Genomic DNA, 26974 nt, shown 5'->3' on the forward strand with positions numbered 1-26974 from the left:
CCTGTCTGTAGAACATCATCCTGGTTCTACCATCAAACTAAACATCCATCTGTCTGTAGAACATCATCCTGGTTCTACCATCAAACTAAACATCTGTCTGTCTGTAGAACATCATCCTGGTTCTACCATCAAATTAAACAACCACCTGTCTGTAGAACATCATCCTGGTTCTACCATCAAACTAAACATCCATCTGTCTGTAGAACATCATCCTGGTTCTACCATAAAACTAAACAACCACCTGTCTGTAGAACATCATCCTGGTTCTACCATCAAACTAAACATCTGTCTGTAGAACATCATCCTGGTTCTACCATCAAACTAAACATCTGTCTGTAGAACATCATCCTGGTTCTACCATAAAACTAAACAAACTAAACAACCATCTGTCTGTAGAACATCATCCTGGTTCTACCATAAAACTAAACAACCACCTGTCTGTCGAACATCATCCTGGTTCTACAATCAAACTAAACAACCATCTGTCTGTAGAACATCATCCTGGTTCTACCATCAAACTAAACAAACTAAACAACCACCTGTCTGTAGAACATCATCCTGGTTCTACCATCAAACTAAACAACCACCTGTCTGTAGAACATCATCCTGGTTCTACCATCAAACTAAACAAACTAAACAACCACCTGTCTGTAGAACATCATCCTGGTTCTACCATCAAACTAAACAACCATCTGTCTGTAGAACATCATCCTGGTTCTACCATCAAACTAAACAACCATCTGTCTGTAGAACATCATCCTGGTTCTACCATCAAACTAAACAAACTAAACAACCACCTGTCTGTAGAACATCATCCTGGTTCTACCATCAAACTAAACAACCATCTGTCTGTAGAACATCATCCTGGTTCTACCATAACAAACTAAACAACCATCTGTCTGTAGAACATCATCCTGGTTCTACCATCAAACTAAACAAACTAAACAACCACCTGTCTGTAGAACATCATCCTGGTTCTACCATCAAACTAAACAACCATCTGTCTGTAGAACATCATCCTGGTTCTACCATCAAACTAAACAAACTAAACAACCATCTGTCTGTCGAACATCATCCTGGTTCTACCATCAAACTAAACAACCATCTGTCTGTAGAACATCATCCTGGTTCTACCATCAAACTAAACAACCATCTGTCTGTAGAACATCATCCTGGTTCTACCATAAAACTAAACAACCATCTGTCTGTAGAACATCATCCTGGTTCTACCATCAAACTAAACAAACTAAACAACCACCTGTCTGTAGAACATCATCCTGGTTCTACCATCAAACTAAACAAACTAAACAACCATCTGTCTGTCGAACATCATCCTGGTTCTACCATCAAACTAAACAACCATCTGTCTGTAGAACATCATCCTGGTTCTACCATAAAACTAAACAACCATCTGTCTGTCGAACATCATCCTGGTTCTACCATCAAACTAAACAAACTAAACAACCATCTGTCTGTCGAACATCATCCTGGTTCTACCATCAAACTAAACAACCATCTGTCTGTAGAACATCATCCTGGTTCTACCATCAAACTAAACAACCATCTGTCTGTAGAACATCATCCTGGTTCTACCATCAAACTAAACAACCATCTGTCTGTAGAACATCATCCTGGTTCTACCATCAAACTAAACAAACTAAACAACCACCTGTCTGTAGAACATCACCCTGGTTCTACCATCAAACTAAACAACCACCTGTCTGTAGAACATCATCCTGGTTCTACCATCAAACTAAACATCCATCTGTCTGTAGAACATCATCCTGGTTCTACCATCAAACTAAACAAACTAAACAACCACCTGTCTGTAGAACATCATCCTGGTTCTACCATCAAACTAAACAACCATCTGTCTGTAGAACATCATCCTGGTTCTACCATCAAACTAAACAAACTAAACAACCACCTGTCTGTAGAACATCACCCTGGTTCTACCATCAAACTAAACAACCACCTGTCTGTAGAACATCATCCTGGTTCTACCATCAAACTAAACAAACTAAACAACCACCTGTCTGTAGAACATCACCCTGGTTCTACCATCAAACTAAACAACCACCTGTCTGTAGAACATCATCCTGGTTCTACCATCAAACTAAACAACCATCTGTCTGTAGAACATCATCCTGGTTCTACCATCAAACTAAACAACCATCTGTCTGTAGAACATCATCCTGGTTCTACCATCAAACTAAACAAACTAAACAACCACCTGTCTGTAGAACATCATCCTGGTTCTACCATCAAACTAAACAAACTAAACAACCATCTGTCTGTCGAACATCATCCTGGTTCTACCATCAAACTAAACAACCATCTGTCTGTAGAACATCATCCTGGTTCTACCATCAAACTAAACAACCATCTGTCTGTAGAACATCATTCTGGTTCTACCATCAAACTAAACAAACTAAACAACCACCTGTCTGTAGAACATCATCCTGGTTCTACCATCAAACTAAACAACCATCTGTCTGTAGAACATCATCCTGGTTCTACCATCAAACTAAACAAACTAAACAACCATCTGTCTGTAGAACATCATCCTGGTTCTACCATCAAACTAAACAACCATCTGTCTGTAGAACATCATCCTGGTTCTACCATCAAACTAAACAAACTAAACAACCACCTGTCTGTAGAACATCATCCTGGTTCTACCATCAAACTAAACAACCATCTGTCTGTAGAACATCATCCTGGTTCTACCATCAAACTAAACAACCATCTGTCTGTAGAACATCATCCTGGTTCTACCATCAAACTAAACAAACTAAACAACCATCTGTCTGTAGAACTCATACAGACTCTTTCTATCTATGGTACTTCTCCATGTTTATGTCAGGGGGTGGTTTAGGCACACATTAAATGGATGACAGACAAGAGAGGTGCTTAGTGATGGATATGGACAAATGAATTGCCTGTCACTTGTACAATGATCATCCCTTCTCCCTAATTCTGTCACTGTCTTAGATACGGTCATGTTTCAAGACAGAGCAGTGTTATGTTTCCTCTACTCTGCTATTATTTATTTCAGCTGTTAATGTAGGAGCCAGGAGGATAGCTAAATCACCTCATGATCTTGAGTCTTATTCATGCAACTGTTGCAGCTATCCTACATATCATCACTTCATCCTCTGAATTCCACTTAGCATTTTTCTTTATAAATGGGACATAGGCCTAAAGAGACATGAAATGTAATGACATGCAATATTGTCTTTAAAAAAGAGTCTACAGACAGCCCTCCCTAACAGTGTATCAAGAGTTATTATAACCATAATGTCATTTAATAGAAAGGCCATTAAACAATGTAACCACCACTACTACCACCACCAGGATCTTTGAAATTTAAGCTGTACCAACAAAAAGAGAACAGACATCTGGATGGTGAAAAATCATGCAGGTTGGAGGTTATTGTGACCTGCTGGTGGCAGCTTGTAGGCTGGGCTGGGGGGCTGGGATGCTGGGCTGGACTGCTAGGCTGGGCTGGGAGGCTGTGGGCTGGGAGGCTGGGGGGCTGGGCTGGGAGGCTGGGCTGGGAGGCTGGGGCCTGGGATGCTGGGTTGGACTGCTAGGCTGGGGGGCTTGGAGGCTGGGCTGGGAGGCTGGGGGGCTGGGCTGGGAGGCTGGGAGGTTGTGCTGGGAAGCTGGGAGACTGGGCTGGGAGGTTGGGAGACTGGGCTGGGAGGCTGGGCTGGGGGCTGGGAGGTTGTGCTGGGAAGCTGGGACACTGGGCTGGGAGGTTGGGAGACTGGGCTGGGTTGTTGGCTGGGCTGGCTGGGTGTGATGTCTTCCCTCCTCCCCTCTTCTCCTCTCCTCTGTCCCAGCTTGGGGATTAATGACTGTCTCCTCTCCTCAAAGAGAGAGAGAGATGTTTACCGCTGCACCGTGTCGTCCAGGATGGCTCAGCCAGACACAGGCAGCAGCATTAAGAGGTCTCTGTCACAGAAACAATAACGGCGACTGAAACGCCTCCATAACTCAGGAACCTCTCCCGCCTGGCTCTTTTAAGAAGAGCTTTAATCAACGTTTATGACACCCCTTAGTCCTTTATTGCCTATATATTTCCAGAACAATCCAAACATCATATCCCCGGAGAACGGCACTATTAACGGTAAAAGAGCCATACAGTGAGGGGTCGTTGACCTCCACTAAAGGAGATTTGATCTATATTGTACAGGACGTGGTTTTATCCTTCGTCCTCCTCCTCCTGAATGTGTGCTTTGCTTTCCACAGTGCTTTTGAATGGGATCACCTTGGAAAGGTTTCCTAGTGCACACCCCTATGAAGACAGTGGTGTACTGTACTGTTTAATACCTGGGCAGGGCTGTGGATGTCTTCTCTGTTTGATCTTGTTGATGGAATGTTACAGTATCAGGGTGTTTACCTCTTACCATACCTTGGGAAATGATGGCTGGTTTGTGCCTGCAGGGCTGGAAACGTTGGCATTAGGCTTTATGTAATACTGTAATGCACTACATAGCCTTTACTCTGTACAGTCCCTCAATATGGCAAAGGCTACGTCCCAATGGCACCATATTCCCAATAAAGTGCACTACTTTTGACCAGAGCCCAGGTCAAATGTAGTACACGACATAGAGAAAGGGGGGCCATTTGGGACAAAGACAATGCCTGTCTTAGGCAGAGCCAGGCATTTACCTGTTACTGTAATACTACATAGGCCTATGTATTATATTTAATGCATCATCTGTAGCTACATTGATGTTGACTAATGTCTTGAGTGCGCTGCAAAGGTACAAAGCGAGGGAATTCATGAGTTTTTATGTCCCGACAATGGAAGGTTATGATATGAGAATGTCATGTTTATAGTATAACGTATTAGGAAGACATTGAAGATTTAGGATATAACAGCAATGTTTTGCTTGTTGGTGAAAAGTTGAGGCTTGTGCAGAACCATACAACCTTAATGTGTAGAGTAATGATATCCAGGTATGCACATAATTATGTCATTAGCAAGTAACCGACTGTTTGTTTTCGCTTGCTCTTTCAAGAGATTCAATTTCATGTGAGGACATATTACAATTGCTCGCTGCGTTGAAAATGCAATATTTCAACTTGGTGTGTAAACTCTGAGCTGCCCTTCCAGCACTGATAACTACGCCAGATTACACTTGATAAATAAACACAACGTATGGATTTGGAATTTAAACAAATACTGGGTTCCCAGGAGGCCTTCTGCTCTGCTAAATCTGTGTGTCTGATACTTTCCTCCTAATGCTTATTTTGAGGGGCTTTGTGACATCTGAAGCTTCTCTGTCTAGCCAAGATATATGGTTTTGCATGAACAGGCCAGGTCAGCCTTGTAAAATAAGTCTTCTCACCTCAATGGGACTTCCTGAATAAATAAAGATTGAAAACAAAATAAAAGAAACATGATTTCAACAGTCATAGAGCAGTTATGGACCAGAACCATGGGAGTGGGATTCAGTAGATACATTCATATGAACATCTGCGGAAGTTCCGATTCCCAATCAAATACTTACAGTAGTCTGTCTACCCCACAATACCACATAGTATAGAACTAGTGTGTAGGTTGGTTTGCCAGAGGTTCAACGTCTTCACTAAATCTCTGATGCAGAAAATCACACATAACAGCTATGACCTCATCCGCTTTTATGAGCTGTAATGAATTGCGCAGTAGTGAATGATGTCTGATTAGTAGCAGCTTTACTCATCAAGAATGACCATGGATAAATAGCCGTGGAGACTGGAGAGGCAACGGTGGCAACATTTCATATGAAAGCCCTTGACTCTCTCTCTCAAACAGTACAGGGAGATGACTGTGATGTCATTATGCCATGATGCTTTCACTGTAAAGATCCCACACTACTCAGCCCAGCAGCCCTGGATTGTGTCCTAAATGACACCCTATTCCCTATATAGTGTGCTACTTTTAACCAGGCCACTTCCCTATATAGTGCACTGCTTTTGACCAGAACCCCATATAGGGAATAGGGTGTCATTTGCGATGCAACCCTGGAAAAAACAGGTTTACCAGCAGCAAGCGTGCTGCTGCCGGTTCTGATGCTGCCTGGGCTGGGCCGGTGAGGAGGACCCAGTCCATTACACCACCACCGGGCACACAACCAGGGCCAAGTCATGTGCCAAAGAACGTGAAAGGAAAAAGTAAGGAGAGAAGGAGAGGTACTGTAGCTTAGGTAGGAATGGATGGAAGAGTTTTACTTACTTAATTAACCCTCTTCTTTCCTATGTGGAACATAAGGCTTCCATGAGAGAGCACTACTGTTGCCGATCTCCTGCCTTTTTGGTGCTAGTTTTCTATGACAGACCACAGTCCTTCCTCACCTCCTACGTACGGTTCTGGATGGAAGGGTGGAGGAAGGGAAGGTACAGCATGGTTCCTTTATTTTTCATGTTTGAACTGACGTGAGAGAGAGCCCATCAGATGTGACAGGGCCTCAGGCCTGCAATCTGAGGTAGACTACAGATGTCACTTTTCCCTGTGGATTGCTGTGTGCACTCATGGTCAAAGTTCTGCACTGTGTCTGTATAACTTTTTGTTGACAACAATGTCTTTTCTTTCTGAAAACAATAAATATGAAAACAATAACTTATGCCTTATGTAGAGGATGCCAGTTTCATAATAATCCTACTTGTATTTAGTCAGTGCTGTAGGAAGCTTTCGCTAGGTAGGGGCCCAATGTATCTTTTTTTTGTTATTTTAGTTTTCTGTCACACACTCCCACCCTGTGGTCATTACCAAGTACTGTACAAGAAAGAAGTGAATGAAACATATTTGAATCTCTCTTAGATGTCTGTCAAACACACAGGTATACACAAAGTGAAAAACAAAACTATAGCATGAAAGAAAGAGAAAGTTAGCCACTACATGTAAACATAAACAACAATATTTTAGAAATATGAATACATAACTAAAAGACTAACTTCAATAGAGGCCAGGTTCAATACTGCTTGGACCCCCATCAACATGGGGGTCCAAACACAAACTGCAAACAAAAATACATTACTGCAGTGGCATAACTTTCTAAGCAATAAATTGTATTTTTGTTTGAATAAACAAACAGTGATAATCAAAGCAAACAGATACATTAATGTAAAATGTACCACGCTTCAAACATTTCTTCAAAAAAGCATTGGTACTCATCAAAATGGTTCTCATAGCAACGATCACACACAGCCACAACACATTTGTCTACTGGACAGTTTTACCTAGAGATCCTAGTAAATTGTTCTAATTCCAAATTCTATGGAACAGACAATCTTTGGTCATCATCATCATGTTCACATGCTCAAGGGACTTGGATGGAGGCACTTTGACGTCAGCAAATATGCACATAAAGATACTTTGAATAATGTGTTTCATACATTGATGATGGCCATAATGTGGTGTTGACACAAAAAAGAAAACAGAAATGGGATATTGTGTTCATTAGCTAGGAGAGATATTATGATATAATTAAAAACACACTGAGTATACCAAACATCGCAGAACATCCTTAATTCGTCGGGGCATGGACACTACAAGGTGTCCAAAGCGTTCCACAGGGATGTTGGCCCATGTTGACTCCAATGCTTCAAACAGCTGTGTCAAGTTGGCTGGATGTCCTTTGTGTGGTGGAATATTCTTGATTCACACAGGAAACTGTTGAGCGTGAAAAACCCAGCAGCGTTACAGTTCTTGCAACAAACCGGTGCGCCTGACACCTACCACCATACCCCGTTCAAAGGAAGGCACTTACCTTTTTGTCTTGCCCATTTAACCTCTGAATTGTCTCAAGGCATAAAAATCCTTATTTAACCTGTCTCCTCCACTTCATCTACACTGATTGAAATGGATTTAACAAATAACATCAAACCTGGTCCGTCTGTGATGGAAAGAGCAGATGTTCTTAATGTTTGTATATTCAAGAGGAAGAAAATGCAATGACAAACAAATAAAACAACTGAACACATGCTGTCATTTATTTTGGATCAGGTTTGTAGTTATTTACTGTGGCCAAAGGATACAATAACTGCTTGAATTAATTGGCTAACTTAGTCTACAATGTTTCCATAAAATACATATAAATTACTGGTATAATGCAACTGTCTATTTCTTCAAATGTATCCGTTTGATAGCTACATTCCTCACACGCTCACAAAATATAGGTATTTTAGATATTTAAAAATGTCGTTTAGGATGGAATAAAGTTGAGAAGTCGTTTGTGTTTTAGGTTTGGAAAGTGAGGAAATCACGGCCTACCACGCGCTGGTTTAGAAGAGATGTGCCCGTGCCTGCGGTAGAGCTCAGCCGTTGAATTAAAACTCAAAAACCGTTGGCTGTCTTCTTCATCGCCAGGTACCGTGCTATTAGCTAACGTAAGCAAATAATTCACAATTAGATATTAGATAGATATTAATTAGCTTAATATATTAGGGCAATATATTTAGTTTTCTTGTGAATGTGGCCAGTCTCCGACCGCAACAGCATAGCTGACATTAGCGACAGTAGCTAGCTAAAATTAGCTAACGTTAGATGTTTGCTGTTGTGACGACATTTCAGTTTGCTAACTAAGGTTTTATGAAGAAAAAATTGCCAAAGGCCCATGCTTGCTACTTTACTAAATGTCAATAGCGTGTTGTTGACAATGAGCTACTATAGCTAGCTAACATTGACGTTACCATTTCGTTTTTAGGATGGAGAGAGAGAGGATTCAACTTCAAGCTGTTGGTGCCTCCTAGAGTCAACCCAATCCCAGGACAGGTTTCTACTGTCAAACCACAGGAAATAGTGGAGGATGGGGGATGTTTCATGCAAACTTTGCAGCAGGTACCTCAGCTTTATGTTTAGTTTGAAATACAATTGTTTGGTATTTTGTCAATATGAATGACTTTACACTGATGTGCTACTTCATTTCTTAGGGTTATAATAAATGTTTGGACAAAGAGTCAAACATGCCTTTTCCCTCTATGAATACGGTTGTGCCAACAAAACCCACCAGATCAGGTATTTTATTACCATATGCATTATACTTGTAACAATGCATATGGAACTTTAATTTCAGAAATCTCACATTATTTGTAACATTTAGGGCTGGTTTGTCAAACCCAGATACTCCATTGAAGGTGCTTTTTAGTCAAGGAAATAGGGATAGGCTAAACCGGTCCCTACAGTTTTATGCAAAATGTATATATTCGAAATCATAAGTTGCGCATGCATCTCGAGTTAGAATTATTTTCTCATAGATTTTCTCTCCCCTCAAAAGATGTATTCAAGATGAAAGTTGTGCCACCAATGGAAAATGAAGAAGTAAGTAAACTTAGTTTGGTGTGAACACAGATAAAAACATAATAGTATGTGATGTGACTTGGAGCTGGTGGGACATGGCGTGGGACGTGGGGGAATAAAACTGCTATAGAGAGCAGAGGGGGATGTTTGCTTTGCCAAGCCCCTTGATTCCTGAAGTTTCCCTATACGTTCACCTGTTTATATTACACCAATGAGTATCAACAAGAGTGGGTCTTTAGAAAACCACTTGGGATGTTGCAAACATTTATTTCTGAAAAGCCGCAATGGTCACGTCAACTTTAGCACGCCACACTATACAGTGCATTCGGAAAGTATTCAGACCCCTTCCCTTTTTCCACATTTTGTTACGTTACAGCCTTTTCTAAAATGTATTAAATAACTTTTTCCTCATCAATCTCCACACAATACCACATAATGACAAAGCGAAAACAGCTTTTTAGATTTTTTTGCAAATTTATTAAGAATTAAAAACTTAAATACCTTATTTACAAAGTATTCAGACCGTTTGCTATGAGACTCGAAATTGAGATCAGGTGCATCCTGTTTACATTGATCATCCTTGAGATGTTTCTACAACTTGATTGGACTCCACATGTGGTAAATTCAATTGATTGGACATGATTTGGAAAGGCACACACCTGTCTATATAAGGTCTCACAGTTGACAGTGCATGTCAGAACAAAAACCAAACCATGAGGTCAAAGGAATTGTCCATAGAGCTCAGAGACAGGATTGTGTCGAGGCACAGATCTGGGGAAGGGTACCAAAACATTTCTGCAGCATTGAAGGTCCCCAAGAACACAGTGGCCTCCATCATTCTTAAATGGAAGAAGTTTGGAACAACCAAGACTCTTCCCAGAGCTGGGCGCCCGACCAAACTGAGCAATCGGGGTCACTCTGACAGAGCTCTAGAGTTCCTCTGTGTCGATAGGAGAACCTTCCAGAACGACAACCATCTTTGCAGCACTCCACCGATCAGGCCTTTATGGTAGAGTGGCCAGACAGAAGCCACTCCTCAGTAAAAGGCACATGACAGCCCACTTGGAGTTTTCCAAAAGGCGCCTGAAGGACTTTCAGACCATGAGAAACAAGATTATCTGGTCTAATGAAGCCAAGATTGAACTCTTTGGCCTGAATGCCAAGCGTCACGTCTGGAGGGAACCTGGCACCATCCCTACGGTGAAGCATGGTGGTGGCAGCATCATGCTGTGGGGATGTTTTTCAGCGGCAGGGACTGGGAGACTAGTCAGGATCAAGGGAAAGATGAATGGAGCAATGTACAGAGAGATCCATGATGAAAACCTGCTCCAGAGCGCTCAGGACCTCAGATCATTAAAATCATTAAAATCCAGACGGAAAATATTTACACAAGAAGCAACCTAATATCACACAGTCAAACTCTCAGTCATTTAGTAAGTTCACCATTCAGTTAGTGAAGGTTCACCTTCCAACAGGACAATGACCCTAAACACACGGCCAAGACGAACTCAGGAGTGGCTTTGGGACAAGTCTCTGAATGTCCTTGAGTGGCCCAGCCAGAGCACGGACTTGAACCCATTCGAATATTTCTGGAGAGACCTGAAAATAGCTGTGCAGCGACGCTCCCCATCCAACCTGACCGATCTTGAGATTATCTGCAGGGAAGAATGGGAGAAACTCCCCAAATACAGGTGTGCCAAGCTTGTAGAGTCATACCCAAGAAGACTCTAAGCAGTAATCGTTGACAAAGATGCTTCAACAAAATAAAGGGTCTGAATACTTATGTAAAATGTTTTTTTTACACATTTGTAAACATTTCTACAAACCTGTTTTTGCTTTGTCATTATGGGGTATCGTGTGTAGATAGATGAGGGAATAAAAATACATTTTAGAATAAGGCTGTAACGTAACAAAATGTGGGAAAAGTCAAGGGGTCTGAATACTTTCTGAATGCACTGGAAGCCTAGATCAGAGGTATTCGAAGTCAGGGTCGTGGGGGAATTGGAGTAGGGTCCCCCCAATTCTAATAATAATAATTTTGGGAGGAACAAAAAATTAAGAGTACAAATTATTGTATGGGACAACATACAAACGTTTTTGGGAAAGATACATTGATAAGAAAAATGAACATTTAATGAATTTAAGGTTATTTGTTGACGTAAACATTGAAATTGACTGATTTTAAGGTTGTGTCATCAGATTTGGGGAGGGGTGGGTTCACCAGAAATTCTGGCAAAAAAAAATGGGGTCCCTTCTGAAAGAGTTTGAATACCACTGGCCTAGATAGATACCACATTCTACAACTCACCAGCAAGCCAATATTAGTTGAGTGTTAATCTCTGGTGGACAGACTATGGAAACATAAATGGTACCGTAGGTCTGTCATGATACAACGGGATGCGGGAGATAGCGAGCAGCATTAGTTCGGTTATTTGGAAAAATCAAGATTTGGTGTGGTGTGTCGAATTTCGTAAGGGGAGGGGACATTTGGCCCATAGATTTGCCCGTAACTTGCAAAGAGAGAGGGTAGAGCTCCTCGTTCTATCTCTTCTCTTAACACTTCTTTACCCAGAACTTAATTGAGCATCTGATCAATTACGCTAGACTTTAGTTCTGGGTTAACCGAGATTAGTCGCATATGAGCAAATTAGCCTTTATCTCAATTTAGCCTTTATCTCAATTCTTAGGAGCATTAGTTTTACATAATAGGCTGTGATTCAGAGAAGACTGGAGGAAATAGCTATAGGAGGACGGGCTCATTGTAAAGACTGGAATGGAATAAATGGAACGTATCAAACATATGGAAACCACATGTTTGACTCCATTCCATTTATTCCATTCCAGCCATTACAACGAGCCTGTCCTCCTATAGCTCATCCCACCAGCCTCCGCTGATTATGCATAGATTATGCTGTAGATTTCTGACATGTGTTTTCTAAATCTTCTTAGACCAATTGCAAACCCAGTCAGCTGTATTCAAAACTGTTTGAAGAAGTTCAGAAAGTAAAATATTGGAAAGTCAAAGTGGACTCAGAGGCTGTGCAAAAAGACAGGAAGCTGCAAGAAAACAAAAGAACAATTGAAACCCAACGTAAAGCCATTCAAGAATTGCAGGTATGTACCAATAAATGTACAGGTATAGGCCTATATTGAAAAAATGCAAAAAATGCTGAAGTCCTTTAAAAAAAAGAATTATTATTATTATATATCCTATTTTTCCTTTCCTTTATGTTTTAGTTCGGAAATGAAAGCCTCAGCATAAAACTAGAGGATCAGATCAGTGAGAATGATGATCTTCAGAACAAGTATGTATTTGATTATAACATGAAACTGTCACTATAGATTGTATCATCATCATTCTGCTTTTTTCTGTAATGTTTATTTTTCCAACAGAAACAATGCAACACGGAACCTATGTAATATACTAAAGGATACGTTTGAAAGATCAGCTGAGAAAATCCATCTATGTGAGTAAAACATGCCGACTACTCAGCCTAAGGGTACATGCTAGTTGCTTGAATGCGAAATGATGACATTCTGTGGTCTACGTTGTCCTCAAACCAACCTATGTTCTCTTAGTTGAATCTGAAAGAGAGGAAACCCATCACTTGTTCATGGAAAACAGTGAAACTATTCAGGTGAATATTATAATTTTCTGTTCTTTTGATTAAAATAATATAATTGATATAATTGATTTGTTATCTTCATTAATACAGCATGTATGGCGTCAGTTATATGATGCTAGTGAAAAAGAATATTTGTAAAAACATTTTTATTAATTGTTATAGAGGATGAATGCTGCCTTTGAAAGTCTACGTATTCAAGCAGAAACTGACCGCCATGAAATGCTGAAAGGTATGTATACTTGAAATATATCATCATCAATGCAGTTGTATTGTGTTGTTGTGAACATAACACTAGGCACTTTACACAGTATATAAAAAGAGAACAATAACTCCAATGATGTGAATATTTTACAGTCAAAGAGGATTTGGAAGAATTTGCCGTTTTAAAGGAGAAGTTTGAGAAAGAATTCAGTAAGAAAGAAGAAGAGGTTGGTCTATAACTGACTGAACACGAGAAGAGGACACCCTCTCTGAGTGGTTCCTAATACACACATTTTCGGAAACCTATTGTTGTCACAAACAATATGAACAGTATTTGGCGTTGTGTATGTAGACTATGCAAACTGAAAATGTCTCTTACAGGTTGTGATACTTCAGATGAAAATGAAGGACAAAGAAAAAGAACTTCAGACCATCCTGCTCAACCTCCATGAAACACAAGAGAGTTGCAAACGGTTACAACAGGCAGCACGTAAGATGGCCACTTTTTGTTCATTGATTAGGCCTAGGTCTTATTTGGACAGGACTAGTATTACTAGAGACGTTGGTTATGTAATTATTACCCCAGCATGTGCGTTATTCCAGAGGATGATTTGCGTAGTATGTTTTTCCAAACTGCCTCCTATAACTCATTTTTTTTCTTCATTCAAGGTGTGAAAATATTTAAAGGTCATGTCAAGATAGTAGGCTACATTGATAACTCGTGCTTGGCTGCCAATATTTGTAGGTGTCCTCATAATATTTAAATTGAGGAAGTGTGATCCAAATCATTATTTTAGAGGTCCACGTAGAAGTTGCTCCTAATAAAAATGCCCCACATCCTGCTGATATGAGCTGCTGAACAGTAGACCTATTTGCACTTGAGATGCGAAAGTGAACTTGCCATGTCCAACAAAGTTAACCTCGGGGATGCTTTGTGTTCTATTGATCTACTGCCTACTACATCAACAGCCAGGGTTTCTTTAAAGAGACAATCAGCAGTTGAAAAACTAACAATGCCTTCTCCCGCCCCTGCTTTGGTAAAAAGCTTAGGGATGGGGTTAAAGAAGTGTAACCACTCTCAAATTGATAGACAGAACAATGGATGCTTAGTCTGGGCATCCATGATATCAACATTATAGTTGTAACCATGTTCTTAGGCTATATAGTGTTTGTTTATATTTACATTGTTTACAAACAGAGTAAAACAAGCTTATATTTTCTGATGGGGTATGACAGTTGAACTAAGCTCATGAGGCATTTATAAGTTATATTCTTCAAGAAACAATGGCTACATATCGATAATTCACAAATCTCAAAATGGATGTAGCAAATGTCCATACAGAAATGGTTTGTCGAGATTGGTGTGGAAGAACTTGACTGGCCTGCACAGAGCCTTGACTTCAACCCCATCAAGCAACTTTGGGATGCATAGGAACGCCGACTGCGAGCCAGGCCTAATCGCCCAACATCAGTACCCAACCTCACTTACTCTTGTGGCTGAATGGAAGCAAGTCCCCGCAGCAATGTTCCAACCACTAGTAGAAAGCCTTCCCAGAAAAGTGGAGGCTTTTATAGCAGCAAAGGGTGGGACCAACTACATATTAATGCCCATGATTTTGGAATTTGATGTTTGACGTGCAGGTGTCCACATACTTATGGTAATGTGCAGCACTTTGTTTTAAGCTTCAATTGATCAAATCAGTTCTATGTTTTCTTGCTCAAACTGCAAGCAATACTTGTCAAACTCTAATGTTACGGAAAACACAGTGATGTCGATAAGAACGAGAGTAGTAATATCAGAGGACCATGGTTATTCTGGCTGGAATTGTTACTCTCCTGCCATGGCAGATTCAGGACTAAAATTACGGATGTGGTGTTTTGTTCTTGTGCACAATTTACATTACGCTCAGTAAAATGAATTCCATCCGAATAGGTCTTGGTGAACTTTTAAATCCATTTCATGCATTTTACTGGAAGTGAAACTTCCTTATTCCTATATAATATCATATTTTACGACAAGAACATTAACATCTTATTTCCTTTGACAGAACAACACCAGGAAGCCCTTCAATGTTCCAAACAAGAACAAGAATCTTTGTTAGAAAGTCTGCAAAGTGCAGAACAGCTCAATGAAGAATGTGAGGTTAGTATGTTGTTTTGTACTCCAATATGCTAATAAAAATTATATTTAAAATGCAAGTTATGCAGTTCATCATGTATATTCCAAGGAGGCATATGTTGGTCATTTTACATTCTAAGTTGTTATTTATCTTTATGTGGCTGTGGACAGTACATAATGAGACAATGGAAAAGTGCATTGTTACTTTAAATCTCTATAGGAAAGTAGAAAAGCTATTGCTACAGCATTAGAGAGCAACAAAGAGGAGAATGCAAAGGTCATTGCCAAGAAAGACTCAAGCTTGGAAGAGCTCAACAAAATAAAAGATCAACAAGCAGACAAGCTTGTACAGATTCAGGCCACAGCCCAGGAATTTCAGACATCATTAACAGTTGAGATACAGAGGTGGGAAATGAATAAAGTTACTATTTTGACCCGTTTGGTGAACCCCAAAATGGTCATCAAGATTCTTATATTACTTTGAATGTTAACTTGTTTCTCAGGGCAAAAGAACTTGAACTGAAGCTTACGGCAGTCACAGAGGAACTTGACAGGAAAAACCTTGAATTAGGTAAAGTATTGCTCGGCTTTGCCTCGTACTTGCGATTGTGCTAAAAAAAAGGTGTATCACACACCCTTTCTTGTTACAATTGCTTTATTTTTCGAACATTTACATTTTTTTTTTGCTTGTATGCAACCAGATTAAATATACGTTTTGTTTTCTAGGAGAGATCAAAGAACAGAAAGAAAAGAAAGACAGCCAGCTACAAATCCTTGAAGATGAATTGGTAAAGATTATATGTCCCCTATGTTTTGTGGACTCAAATTGGCACTTCCCTCATAACTGTCATGCCTAGTCCATGGTGAGGTTAATGAAAGAGCAATTATTTTACTCTTGCCTTTAGGATGTCAAAAATAAATCCATACAGTCACTAGAGGAAACAATTAAAGTTGTGGAGACCAGAACATCAGAACTCACCACAGAGCTTGAGGGGAAACATGCTGAAATTCACCAAGTTAAGGTGAGATGATGTTCAGATGATCGTTGTGTGGATACATTTATAGCGCTTCTTATTTAGAAGGATATTGTTTGCATAAATCGTATTATCTTTTAATATTGGAATATGTTGTACCCTTCTAGAATAAAGTGGAAACCATGTCTGTTGAAAACATTTTACTGGAAAAGGCTCTTGGAAATGCTGAAACAATGCAAAACGACTTGAAAGAAAAAGCCAATATGACTGAGGTTTCATTCTATTAATTGTATTTTCCTTGCACAATATTGGCAATGCATATTTATGTTTAAATGTTTTGTTTGACACCTGTACATACATGAGTCCAGGAAAGAAATTGTTAATATGTTGTATCCCACAGAGGAAAATAAAAGAGATTGAGGGGCAGTTATCTGCTGCAATGAGAAGAGATGAAAAATCCATCAAGGAGAAAGAGAATCTAAAGACAGACATTGTACAGCATGAGTGAGTCCTTGGATGTTCAAGTATAAAGTATTCAATAACCTGAGGGATAGTTTTTCTCCATGTCTCTGTAAATAATGCTGATTGTGAATTATTCTCCAGGGTGAAGTATAAGGAGCTATTAGCAAGTTTCAATCAGCTGCAGCTTGAGAAGAAGACTATTCTGGAGCAGATTCAGAATGAATCCTCAGAGGCAAACATTCTGGTAGCACAACTGAAGGTCTGTATGAATTGAACATGTGATGCTGTCTGTATAGAGTAATACAGAATAATTTAGCAGTTTGCTGATAATTCATGGTATTGTGTTGTAATGGGAATATTCTTGTCATTCAGGAGAGCGAGGCAAAAGAGATGAAGATGAAGAAGGAAATTGAAAGACTCCAAGAGGAAAACCACCAATTACGGTCAGTTAAGAGTTAATTGTTTATAAATCTTTAGTAATGATAGTCATTATACAATGTTGCATGCAGCAACATTAGTTTTTTCCCCAAAATCATTCACCTTTTTCCTGTAGAGAGGAATTGAAATCCTTAAATGCCAAAGTTGAAGAGCAAGGCCAAGACACTGAGAATCTGCAGAAGAAACTTGAAGAAAGGGTAAGCAAATCAACTGTCTATGAGGTTGGAATAATACTGTGAAATTGTGAAAATTATGATAATGCCCTTTTAGTGTAAAAGCAGTTTGAAAAGACCGCCTGAAATTTCTGTATGTTTTGGTGGAATGGAGTTTTGGCCTGCCTGATGTCATCACCATGTGGTAAATGAGTTAATAGACCAATAAGAAAGAGTCTTCCAAACCTCTCTGCCAATAACAGCTAGTTTTCAGTTTCCCCCTCCCTACTCAAACCACTCCCAGATAGTCCTAGCTAAATTCTTGCTTGAGAAATTGCTCTTTGCTAAGAAGTTATTTTTGTTTATTTTTTGACCATTTTATTTTAAAACAATCACAGTAAGGTACTTAATTGTTACCTAGAAAATATTTGATATTGAGATAAAACGTCTGTATTGGAACTTTCAACATGATGTCAGTTTAACACTGTTTTTCAAATAAATGATATGGCCAAGTACTGTAAATGTCCAAATCTAAATGCACGTCTGTTTTGTTCTATATTCACACTGATGAGTGATAGTAAATAAAGTTAACTATTTTCTGTTTGACTTCATTCCTATAGTGTGGAGATCTGCAGGCTGAGCTCTCAAAGAAAGATAAACAAATGAAAGCAGTGGAGTCAAAGGTGATTATCAAAGTCATGTCTACACTGGGATTATTTTGTCTTTAATTATCTTATCAAACACTTAGCTTTTTCTCTCTAGCTGTCCAACCTGAAGATAAAATTAGAGAGTAAAACTAAAGTCCAGGACGAATACCAAAAAGAGGTTTGTGTTGACTAAAAAATCGACTATAAAATGACAAATGAATTATACAGTAATATAAACTGTTCAGCTTTCTATAAACTGTTTTTCATTTACTTGTTTGTTCTCAGAACAAAACGTTGAAGAAACAAATTGCAATTGAGACAGCAAAATCCAGTGAACTTGAAAATGAGGTACCGTGTGGCTTTAAATGGTAATTTACAAGACAAGTGCAACATTGTAATTCAGTTGTGATGCAACATGGTTTTTCATCCATTACAGATAAACAAATTGAAAGAGGAGTCAGAAAATGTTCAACGATCAAATGAAGAGGAATGTAAAAGTTTGCTTGATGACCTTGGAACCAAATCAACATCTGAGGCAGAGCTTCAGAAAAAGGTGCTTATTGGAAGTTAATAATATGGTACATTCTGGTAGATGTGGCAACATACTTGCTGCACATCTTGATCCCTGCAGGTGCAAAAGCTACATCTTGCAGCAACAGATGCCGTCAAGAGTAAGGAAGATACTGAAATCAAATGTCAGAACAAGATAGCAGACATGGTTGCCTTGATGGAAAAGCACAAGGTAAAGTTATCTTTAGGTCAATATCCGCAGATTACACCAACACCGCTGCCATCTTGCATGTTGTATGAAATGTTATCCATGTGTGTTTGTTAACATTTAGTTCTCTGTTGGTATCAGAACCAGTATGACAAAATGGTTGACGAGAAAGATGCAGAGCTTGATGAGAAGAAGAGGAAAGACAAGGAGGCAACTGCTAATAGAACATCACTGGTATGCTACAATATAGTAGAGAAATACACATGAGATCGGATTAACTGGGAGCATTTCAGTAGAGTGTTATACCTCTGCTTCTTGGATATTTTTCTGATTTTTCCTCAGGAATTGGCGCTGTCACAGCAGAAGATTGAGAATGACCGTTTGAAGGAACAACTAAAGAAAGAAATGAACGAGAGGGTAAGTGTGTCATGTCCCATGCTGACAAAGCTGTGTCAAGTGACAAATGTTGTCTATTTACTCAGTCATGATGTCATGTTGGGTTGTAGGAAAGCTTACTACAAGAGATTACAGACCTGAAAAAAGAAAAGAAAATGAGCAGGCAGCTTGAGACACAGGATGAACAGGTAGATATTCAGATATCAGAGCATTACAACAGTTTGTGTTTAAAAGTGTCTGACAAAAATGGTTATTTAAAAATTTTTATATTTACAAATTAGCTGCCTGAGCCAAAGTCCAAAGAAGTTAGGTGTTCTGAAACCCCAAAATGTCCTCCTCCGCCAAGATGCCTGTGTTCCGTTTGGCAAAAGACAGTCAGAGAAAGACAAAAACTCTGAAAGCCTCTGTAACCCCATCCCAAACCTCAGAGAAAATAGTTGTTGTGACTCCAAACATTAATGTAAGTGATCATGAACTTCTTAAAAATGATTCTGTTCGGGTCAAACATTTTCTGAAATGTTTCTCCACTACATCCATGTGCATCATCACTGTATAATACCTTAGATGAACTGATAGTGTTGATGTGTCAAAGGAAATGGAAAACGAAGCCCCAAAAACTCCATCTTGGAGCTCCATGACTAGAGTTGCAGCAACACCACGAATGAAGGTATTGGAATTGGTTGATTATTTTATGTGTTGTATTCATAATGCATAAGTTACGCTATTCAATAATAAATGATCTGTATGTTGTATGATCACTGTAGAATTGATTAGATGAACTGACGTGGTATTGTATGTTTGATGCGTCAAAGGAAACCGAAGCTCTCAGAACTCCATCTTGGAGCTCCACCAGTATAGTTAGTGCAACACCACGGATAAAGGTATTGGAGTATGTTGATAGATTTTTTTATGTTTAGTATTCATTAACTGTGTTTTTATTTATTGACCATGATATGTGAGCCATTCCCCCAGAGGATTCTCTCCATCCAATTTCTTTGTGAGTGATTGAGTGATTTTCTCTACAGTCTTACAGAATCAGAACTCCTCCATCCACTGGGAAGTCTGTGCCCTGGGGGAAAAGCACCCTGGAGCTTGACCCCAAGTCTGACAGCTCGGAACATAATGATTTATTGGTAAATAACGCTTCAAGATTTAATGAACACACTGCTTGAACTTGGATAGACCTAAAACATTGGATTTGTTTAAACTCAGGATTTATTATCATAACTTTATATGCAAGCTGTATAGTGTGCACATGCACATTTAATTGTGGAAATAATTTAGCTTTACATATCACATCATCTAACTTGGGTCTTTCTGGTTCGTATAATGGCAGAGCATTGCAGTTGCAACTGATCCATTCAAGAGCCGCCTGCAGCCAAGTGTCCCAGCAGCACAGAATCAAAAAGTGGACATATTCAGGAAGGTAGAATGAGCCAGCCTTACATTAACACCAAATACTTGACTTACTTGGCAGTACACCCTCTGCATTATGAAATAAGTTGTGAAATACCATATTGCATTGTATGGTATAGTCTATACTCTGCAACTTGTAAAATATAGTCTGTAACTGAAAAGTAGTTAATGCTGTGATGTCCACGTCAGTATTAGTCTAATGTTTCAGATCCAGAGCCCTGCCATTCAGAAATCACCTGGGAGTACTTTAAAGCTCGCTGCAATGAAAAGGATGCGGGATGCTGGTTGGACATCTGTCACTGGTGCTGAAAAGAAGAAGAAAAAACAGTTGAAAAGATCTTTTCATAAGAAGCAAGTGCTGTGCTTTTCAAGATAGACTGTTTTCTGTGTGTCTGACAAATCTGAAAACGGTCTATGCTATTTTCATTACACCACTGCTCTCAAGTTCATTCATGTCTATAGTTGTCTGATGCTGGGAAAGCTGTTGACCGAAATAGGAATTTCAAATGCAAGTCAAACAAATTTGAAATGAACCAAGTATGTTATATTGTTTTGTTGTTACTGTTTAGCAACTTTACTCACATTATTCATGGCAAAATATGTCAAATGCTTGTTTTGCGCAAACTTGCCTCCTTTGAGTCTATCAGCATGAATAAGTTAATGTTTTTATGAAATTGAATTTATTTGTTTGTAACATTATTAATTTTGCTTGTGAGGTTTTTATGAACCTATACACTATATATACAAATGTATGTGGACACCCCTTCAAATTAGTAGATTTGGCTACCGCCAAGTGCTGAACGCGTAAAAATTGCCTGTCCTCGTTTGCAACACTCACTACCGACTTTCAAACTGCCTCTGGAAGCCACTTCAGCACAATAACTTTTCGTCGGGAGTTTCATGAAATGGGTTTCCATTGCCGAGCAGCCTCACACAAGCCTAAGATCACCAAACGCAATGCAGTCCGATGGACAAATCTGGGTTTGGTGGATGCCAGGAGAATGCTACCTGCCTAAATGCATAGTACCGACTAAAGTTTGGTTAAGGAGGAATAATGGTATGGGGCTGTTTTTCATGGTTCAGGCTAGGCTCCTTAGTTCCAATGAAGGGAAATCTTAACGCTATAGCATACAATGACATTCTAGAAGATTCTGTGCTTCCAACTTTGTGGCAATAGTTTGGGGAAGGCCCTTTCCCGTTTCAGCAGGACAATGCCCCTGTGCACAAAGCGAGGTCCATACAGAAATGATTTGTCAAGATCGATGTGTTAGAACATGACTGGCCTGCACAGAGCCCTGACCTCAACCCCATTGAACACCTTTGGGATAAATTGGAATGCTGACTGAGCCAGGCCTAATCGCCCAACATCAGTGTCCGACCTCACTAATGCTCTTGTGGCTGAATGGAAGTACGTTCCTGCAGCAATGTTCCAACATCGAGTGGAAAGACTTCCCAGAAGAGTGAAGACTGATATAGCAGCAAAAGGGGGACCAAATCCATATTAATGTCCATGATTTTATAATGAGATGTTCCACAAGCAGGTGTCCACATACTTTTAGCGTATATTGCGTTTGGCAACATTGTATGACGTATTGTTATTTATATTACCACCAAATAAAATGATGCTTCAATTTGTTAGTCATTTATTTGTATTTACTCATGGTAATATTCTCCCGCCGACTAATACACCCGTTTTAAACCTTTTAATGTGACCCTCCCTAATTAGGATCCCAGGGGAAACAATGACAAAAGTAAGGTTCCTACTACCCTATCACATAATTCAAACAGGTATGGTGTTTTTAAAATGTGTTTCCTACTGTTCTGGCCTACAATTCACAATATTACGTCAAGTATATTCTTGACGTTGATTATAAAGTGTGTTATCTAAGGGGTGCTCAACAGGCAATGATATTGTCACTGTCCCTATTTTTCATCGAATTGTTTTATTTTACTAGGCATTTTATTTACAATGACGGCCTAGGAACCATGGGTTAACTTTCCCTATGGGCAGAACGGTAGATTTTTACCTTGTCAGCTCGAGGATTCGATCTAGCAACCTTTCGGTTACTGGTCCAACGCTCTAACCACTAGAATACCTGCCGCCCCACTAGCCCTATTGCCGCAAGTGCTATTCTAAACTCGGAAATGTTCGACTTGCTAACTGGTTGTAGTTATTCACGTGCCGCGTTCAACAAATTTGCAAATCGAAATTTCCGAGTTTCCTAGTTCCGACTAGCACGTGAACATATCCCCTCTGCCCTTTCTCGCTCCACTCTCCCACCCCTTGCTTATGCTCCAGCTGCTAGCGCCGCTGCCTGCTGGTGTCTGTAGCTGACTCCCCTCACTGGCCCATATTCAATGTACAGGTAGCTTAGACCATGACTGGCATCGCCGCTGCCTCCTTCTTCTCTAACATTTGTAGGTTCGGTGGTTGCGGACTCCACTTCGAATCGTTGGCTGAACTCATCGTGCACATTGAGGATAACCACATCGGTAAGCATTGAACGAACCAAACAGAAACAGTCAATCTGCTTACTCCACTTCTGCAATTGCCCTGTCTAGAGCTAGCTCGAACCAGTTAGCTAGCTATAGCTACTTCCTGCGTCTGACAGCGCTGTTGTTAGGTGTGGTATTGATGGGACGTTTGTCTTTACATTTTGTTTACTTACTGTCACGCTATAGCATTGCAATGTATAGCAACAAACTGCACGATTAGGAACCATCTCGCACTTCGGGAGCGCCAGTAGGTCAATGCATTCAACGTTTAAGCACGGAACCGTGTTGAGATATTGCCATTTGCAGCCCTGTCTGTTTGCAGCACTAGGCCTAGGCAAGCTACGTTGCAAACACTTGCTAGATACTGCATCTAGGCAGCGCAATGATAGAACGAACAGTGGTGAAAAAATACTACATTGTTATACTTAAGTAAAAGTAAAGATACATTAGTAGAACATGACTCAAGTAAAAGTGAGTCACCCAGTAAAATACTACTTTAGTAAAAGTATTTGGTTTTATGTGTACTTAAGTATCAAGAGTAAAAATGTAAATCATTTCAAATTCCTTATTAAGCAAACCAGACGGCACCATTTTCTTGTTTTTTTATTTATTTACGGCTAGCCAGGGGCACACTCCGACGTAATTTACTAACGAAGAATGTGTTTTTAGGGAGTCTGCCAGATCAAAGTGCGTGAATTTTTCTGTCCTGCTAAGCATTCAAAAGGTTAAGTACTTTTGGGTGTCAGGGAAAATGTATGGAGTAAAAATTAAATTTTCTTTAGGAATGTAGTGAAGTAACAGTTGTCACAAATATAAATAGTAAAGTACAGATAGCCCCAAAATCTACATAAGTAGTACTTTAAAGTATTTTTACTTGAGTACTTTACACCACTGAGAACGAACCATTGTTGACAACTTGAGTAGCTTTAAATAAACCTAATTGAAGATCAAGCTCCTTGGTAACTAGTTAGTTTGTTGACAATTACTGTTTTTACACTGTGCTAACGGTGCCTTCCTTGTTACTTTGAGATTACAATGGCCATGCGACTCAGATCGCAGTGCAATTTAAGTTTAGTTCCAATGTTATACTCATGCATTATAATTGCATTCAGAATTTGTGAGTCTCACTCTCTCACACATTCACACAAACTGCTAGAGTATGCAGTTGTGCAGCAGACAGTAGAGGAGTACAGAACAGTGGAGGTGAATGTTAGTCACCCTGGGAGATGTGGGCGTGAGTCTTGTCTTGTCGTGCTGCACAGAGTTACTGAATATTGATGAGCCTGGATGTGGGTCACACCAAGCCCCCACCTCTTCTCTCACACATGATGTTGTCCCTCAAGGATCCCAGTAACAGAAGATCCTCCCATATTGATTAAGCTTCTATCATTGTGAACATGATGCCTGTCTCTGATCAGCTGGCAACCATTCCTAAAGACTCCAACCAACCACTGCATTCAGTCAGGCCTGACAGGATTCTGGCTCAAGATATAGGCAGTCTGTCTTGTTGCCTTTTTAGCTCCATGATATCACCCCAGTCCAGAATGATAAACAATCTGGTCCAAAATCAATTGTATCCCTTGGCTGAACCCCAGACAGAGCCCCTTGACACACAGAACCCCAGACAGAGCCCCTTGACACACAGAACCCAGACAGAACCCCAGACAGAGCCCCTTGACACACAGAACCCAGACAGAACCCCAGACAGAGCCCCTTGACACACAGAACCCCAGACAGAACCCCAGACAGAGCCCCTTGACACACAGAACCCCAGACAGAGCCCCTTGACACACAGAACCCCAGACAGAGCCCCTTGACACACAGAACCCCAGACAGAGCCCCTTGACACACAGAACCCCAGACAGAACCCCAGACAGAACCCCAGACAGAGCCCCTTGACACACAGAACCCAGACAGAGCCCCTTGACACACAGAACCCAGACAGAGCCCCTTGACACACAGAACCCCAGACAGAGCCCCTTGACACACAGAACCCCAGACAGAACCCCAGACAGAGCCCCTTGACACACAGAACCCAGACAGAGCCCCTTGACACACAGAACCCAGACAGAGCCCCTTGACACACAGAACCCAGACAGAGCCCCTTGACACACAGAACCCCAGACAGAGCCCCTTGACACACAGAACCCCAGACAGAGCCCCTTGACACACAGAACCCCAGACAGAGCCCCTTGACACACAGAACCCCAGACAGAACCCCAGACAGAGCCCCTTGACACACAGAACCCAGACAGAGCCCCTTGACACACAGAACCCAGACAGAGCCCCTTGACACACAGAACCCAGACAGAGCCCCTTGACACACAGAACCCCAGACAGAACCCCAGACAGAGCCCCTTGACACACAGAACCCCAGACAGAACCCCTTGACACACAGAACCCCAGACAGAGCCCCTTGACACACAGAACCCCAGACAGAACCCCTTGACACACAGAACCCCAGACAGAGCCCCTTGACACACAGAACCCAGACAGAACCCCTTGACCAGACCAAAACCATGAGATCCAGTGCATTCGGAAAGTATTCAGGGCCCTTGACTTATTCCACATTTTGTTACTTTAAAGCCTTATTCTAAAAATGATTAAGTCGTTTTTTTCCCTCATCAATCTAATACATTTTTGCAGATGTATTAAAAACCAAAAACAAACATCACATTTACATAAGTCTTCAGACCCTTTACTTTGGTAGCGAATACAACCTCGAGTGTTCTTGGGTATGACACTATAAGCTTGACACACCTGCATTTGGGGAGTTTCTCCCATTCTTCTCTCCAGATCCTCTCAAGCTGTGTCAGGTTGGATGGGGAGCGTCGCTGCACAGCCATCTCCAGAGATGTTCGATCAGGTTCAAGTCCAGGCTCTGTCTGGGCCACTCAAGGACATTGGGTCTTGTCCCGAAGCCACTCCTGCGTTGTCTTGGACGTGTGCTTAAGGTCATTGTCCTGTTGCAAGGTGAACCTTCACCCCAGTCTGAGAACCTGCTTGAGAGCACTCAGGACTTCATCAAGGATCTCTCTGTACTTTGCTCCGTTCATCTTTGGGTTCCCAAGTGGCACAGCGGTCAAAGGCACTGCATTCTCAGTGCAAGAGGCGTAGTCCCTGGTTCGAATCCAGGCTGCATCACATCCGGCCGTGATTGGTAGTCCCACAGGGCGGCGTACAATTGGCCCAGCGTCGTCAAGGTTTGGCAGGGGTAGACCGTCATTGTAAATAAGAATTTGTTCTTAACTGACTTGCCTAGTTAAATAAAGGTTCAATTAAATAAAAATAAAATCTTTCCCTCAATCCTGCCTAGTCTCCCAGTCCCTGCCTCTGAAAAACATCCCCACAGCATGATGATGCTGCCACCACCATGCTTCACGGTAGGGATGGTGCCAGGTTTCTTTCATATGTGACGCTTGGTATTCAGGCCAAAGAGTTCAATCTTGGTTTCATCAGACCAGAGAATCTTGTTTCTCATGGTCAGAGTCCTTTAGGTGCCTTTTGGCAAACTCCAAGCGAGTTGTCATGTGCCTTTTACTGAGGAGTGGCTTCCGTCTGGCCACTCTACCATAAAGGCCTGATCGGTGGAGTGCTGCAGAGATGGTTGTCCTTTTGGAAGGTTCTCCCATCTCCACAGAGGAACTACGGATCTCTGTCAGTCACCATTGGATTCTTGGTCAACTCCCTGACCAAGGCCCTTCTCCCCCGATTGCTCCGTTTGTCTGGTGGCCAGCTCTAGGAAGAGTCTTGGTGGTTCCAAACTTCTTCCATTTAAGAATGATGGAGGCCACTGTGTTCTTGGGGACCTTCAATGCTGCAGAAATGTTTTGGTCCCTTCCCCAGATCTGTGCCTCGACACAATCCTGTCTCGGAGCTCTATGGACAATTCCTTCAACCTCATGGTTGTTTTTTTGCTCTGACATGAACTGTCAACTGTGGGACCTTATATAGACAGGTGTGTGCCTTTCCAAATCATGTCCAATCAATTGAATTTACCACAGGTGGAGTCCAATCAAGTTGTAGAAAAATCTCAA

At 40.8% G+C, this 26974-nt stretch overlaps 1 protein-coding gene, 1 long non-coding RNA gene and 1 pseudogene across 4 annotated transcripts; 2 read left to right on the plus strand and 1 right to left on the minus strand.

Moving 5' to 3' along the window:
- Window positions 1–8699: 8699 nt before the first annotated feature.
- LOC106596890 (synaptonemal complex protein 1) lies at window positions 8700–21236 on the plus strand. 3 transcript variants are annotated; one of them, XM_045719186.1, is made up of 34 exons: window positions 8700–8833; window positions 8926–9010; window positions 9270–9313; window positions 12242–12406; window positions 12530–12597; window positions 12686–12759; window positions 12872–12930; window positions 13081–13147; window positions 13273–13346; window positions 13501–13609; window positions 15168–15262; window positions 15459–15643; window positions 15742–15809; window positions 15965–16026; window positions 16144–16260; window positions 16380–16484; window positions 16613–16716; window positions 16816–16933; window positions 17047–17117; window positions 17228–17309; window positions 17885–17947; window positions 18027–18089; window positions 18197–18259; window positions 18348–18464; window positions 18543–18653; window positions 18771–18863; window positions 18972–19046; window positions 19136–19213; window positions 19372–19485; window positions 19618–19692; window positions 19838–19906; window positions 20051–20158; window positions 20362–20451; window positions 20650–21236. In XM_045719186.1, the coding sequence occupies exons 1-34, from the start codon at window positions 8816–8818 to the stop codon at window positions 20815–20817; spliced, it is 3057 nt and encodes a 1018-aa protein (XP_045575142.1). In that variant the 5' UTR covers window positions 8700–8815; the 3' UTR covers window positions 20818–21236. The 3 variants fall into 3 exon arrangements, with proteins under 3 accessions (XP_045575142.1, XP_045575143.1, XP_045575144.1); XM_045719187.1 differs by lacking the exon at window positions 19372–19485; XM_045719188.1 differs by lacking the exons at window positions 19618–19692; window positions 19838–19906; window positions 20051–20158; window positions 20362–20451; window positions 20650–21236 and having other exon boundaries at window positions 19307–19484.
- LOC123743203 (uncharacterized) lies at window positions 20361–23382 on the minus strand. Its single transcript, XR_006770025.1, has 2 exons — window positions 23111–23382; window positions 20361–20746 (listed from the first exon to the last, which is right to left on the minus strand). It is a non-coding gene; the product is annotated as an uncharacterized lncRNA (long non-coding RNA).
- Window positions 22792–26974, plus strand: part of LOC106596072 (juxtaposed with another zinc finger protein 1-like) — a 45182-nt pseudogene continuing 40999 nt past the window's right edge.

Source organism: Salmo salar, chromosome ssa05 (genome assembly GCF_905237065.1).
Source record: "Salmo salar chromosome ssa05, Ssal_v3.1, whole genome shotgun sequence".
Classification (NCBI taxonomy): Eukaryota; Metazoa; Chordata; class Actinopteri; order Salmoniformes; family Salmonidae; genus Salmo; species Salmo salar.

Coding starts and splice junctions, on each gene's coding strand:
- LOC106596890 (XM_045719186.1), top strand. Junction 17,948..18,026: donor TGAAAGCAGTGGAGTCAAAG/GTGATTATCAAA, acceptor TTTTCTCTCTAG/CTGTCCAACCTGAAGATAAA. Junction 19,486..19,617: donor TTGTGACTCCAAACATTAAT/GTAAGTGATCAT, acceptor GATGTGTCAAAG/GAAATGGAAAACGAAGCCCC.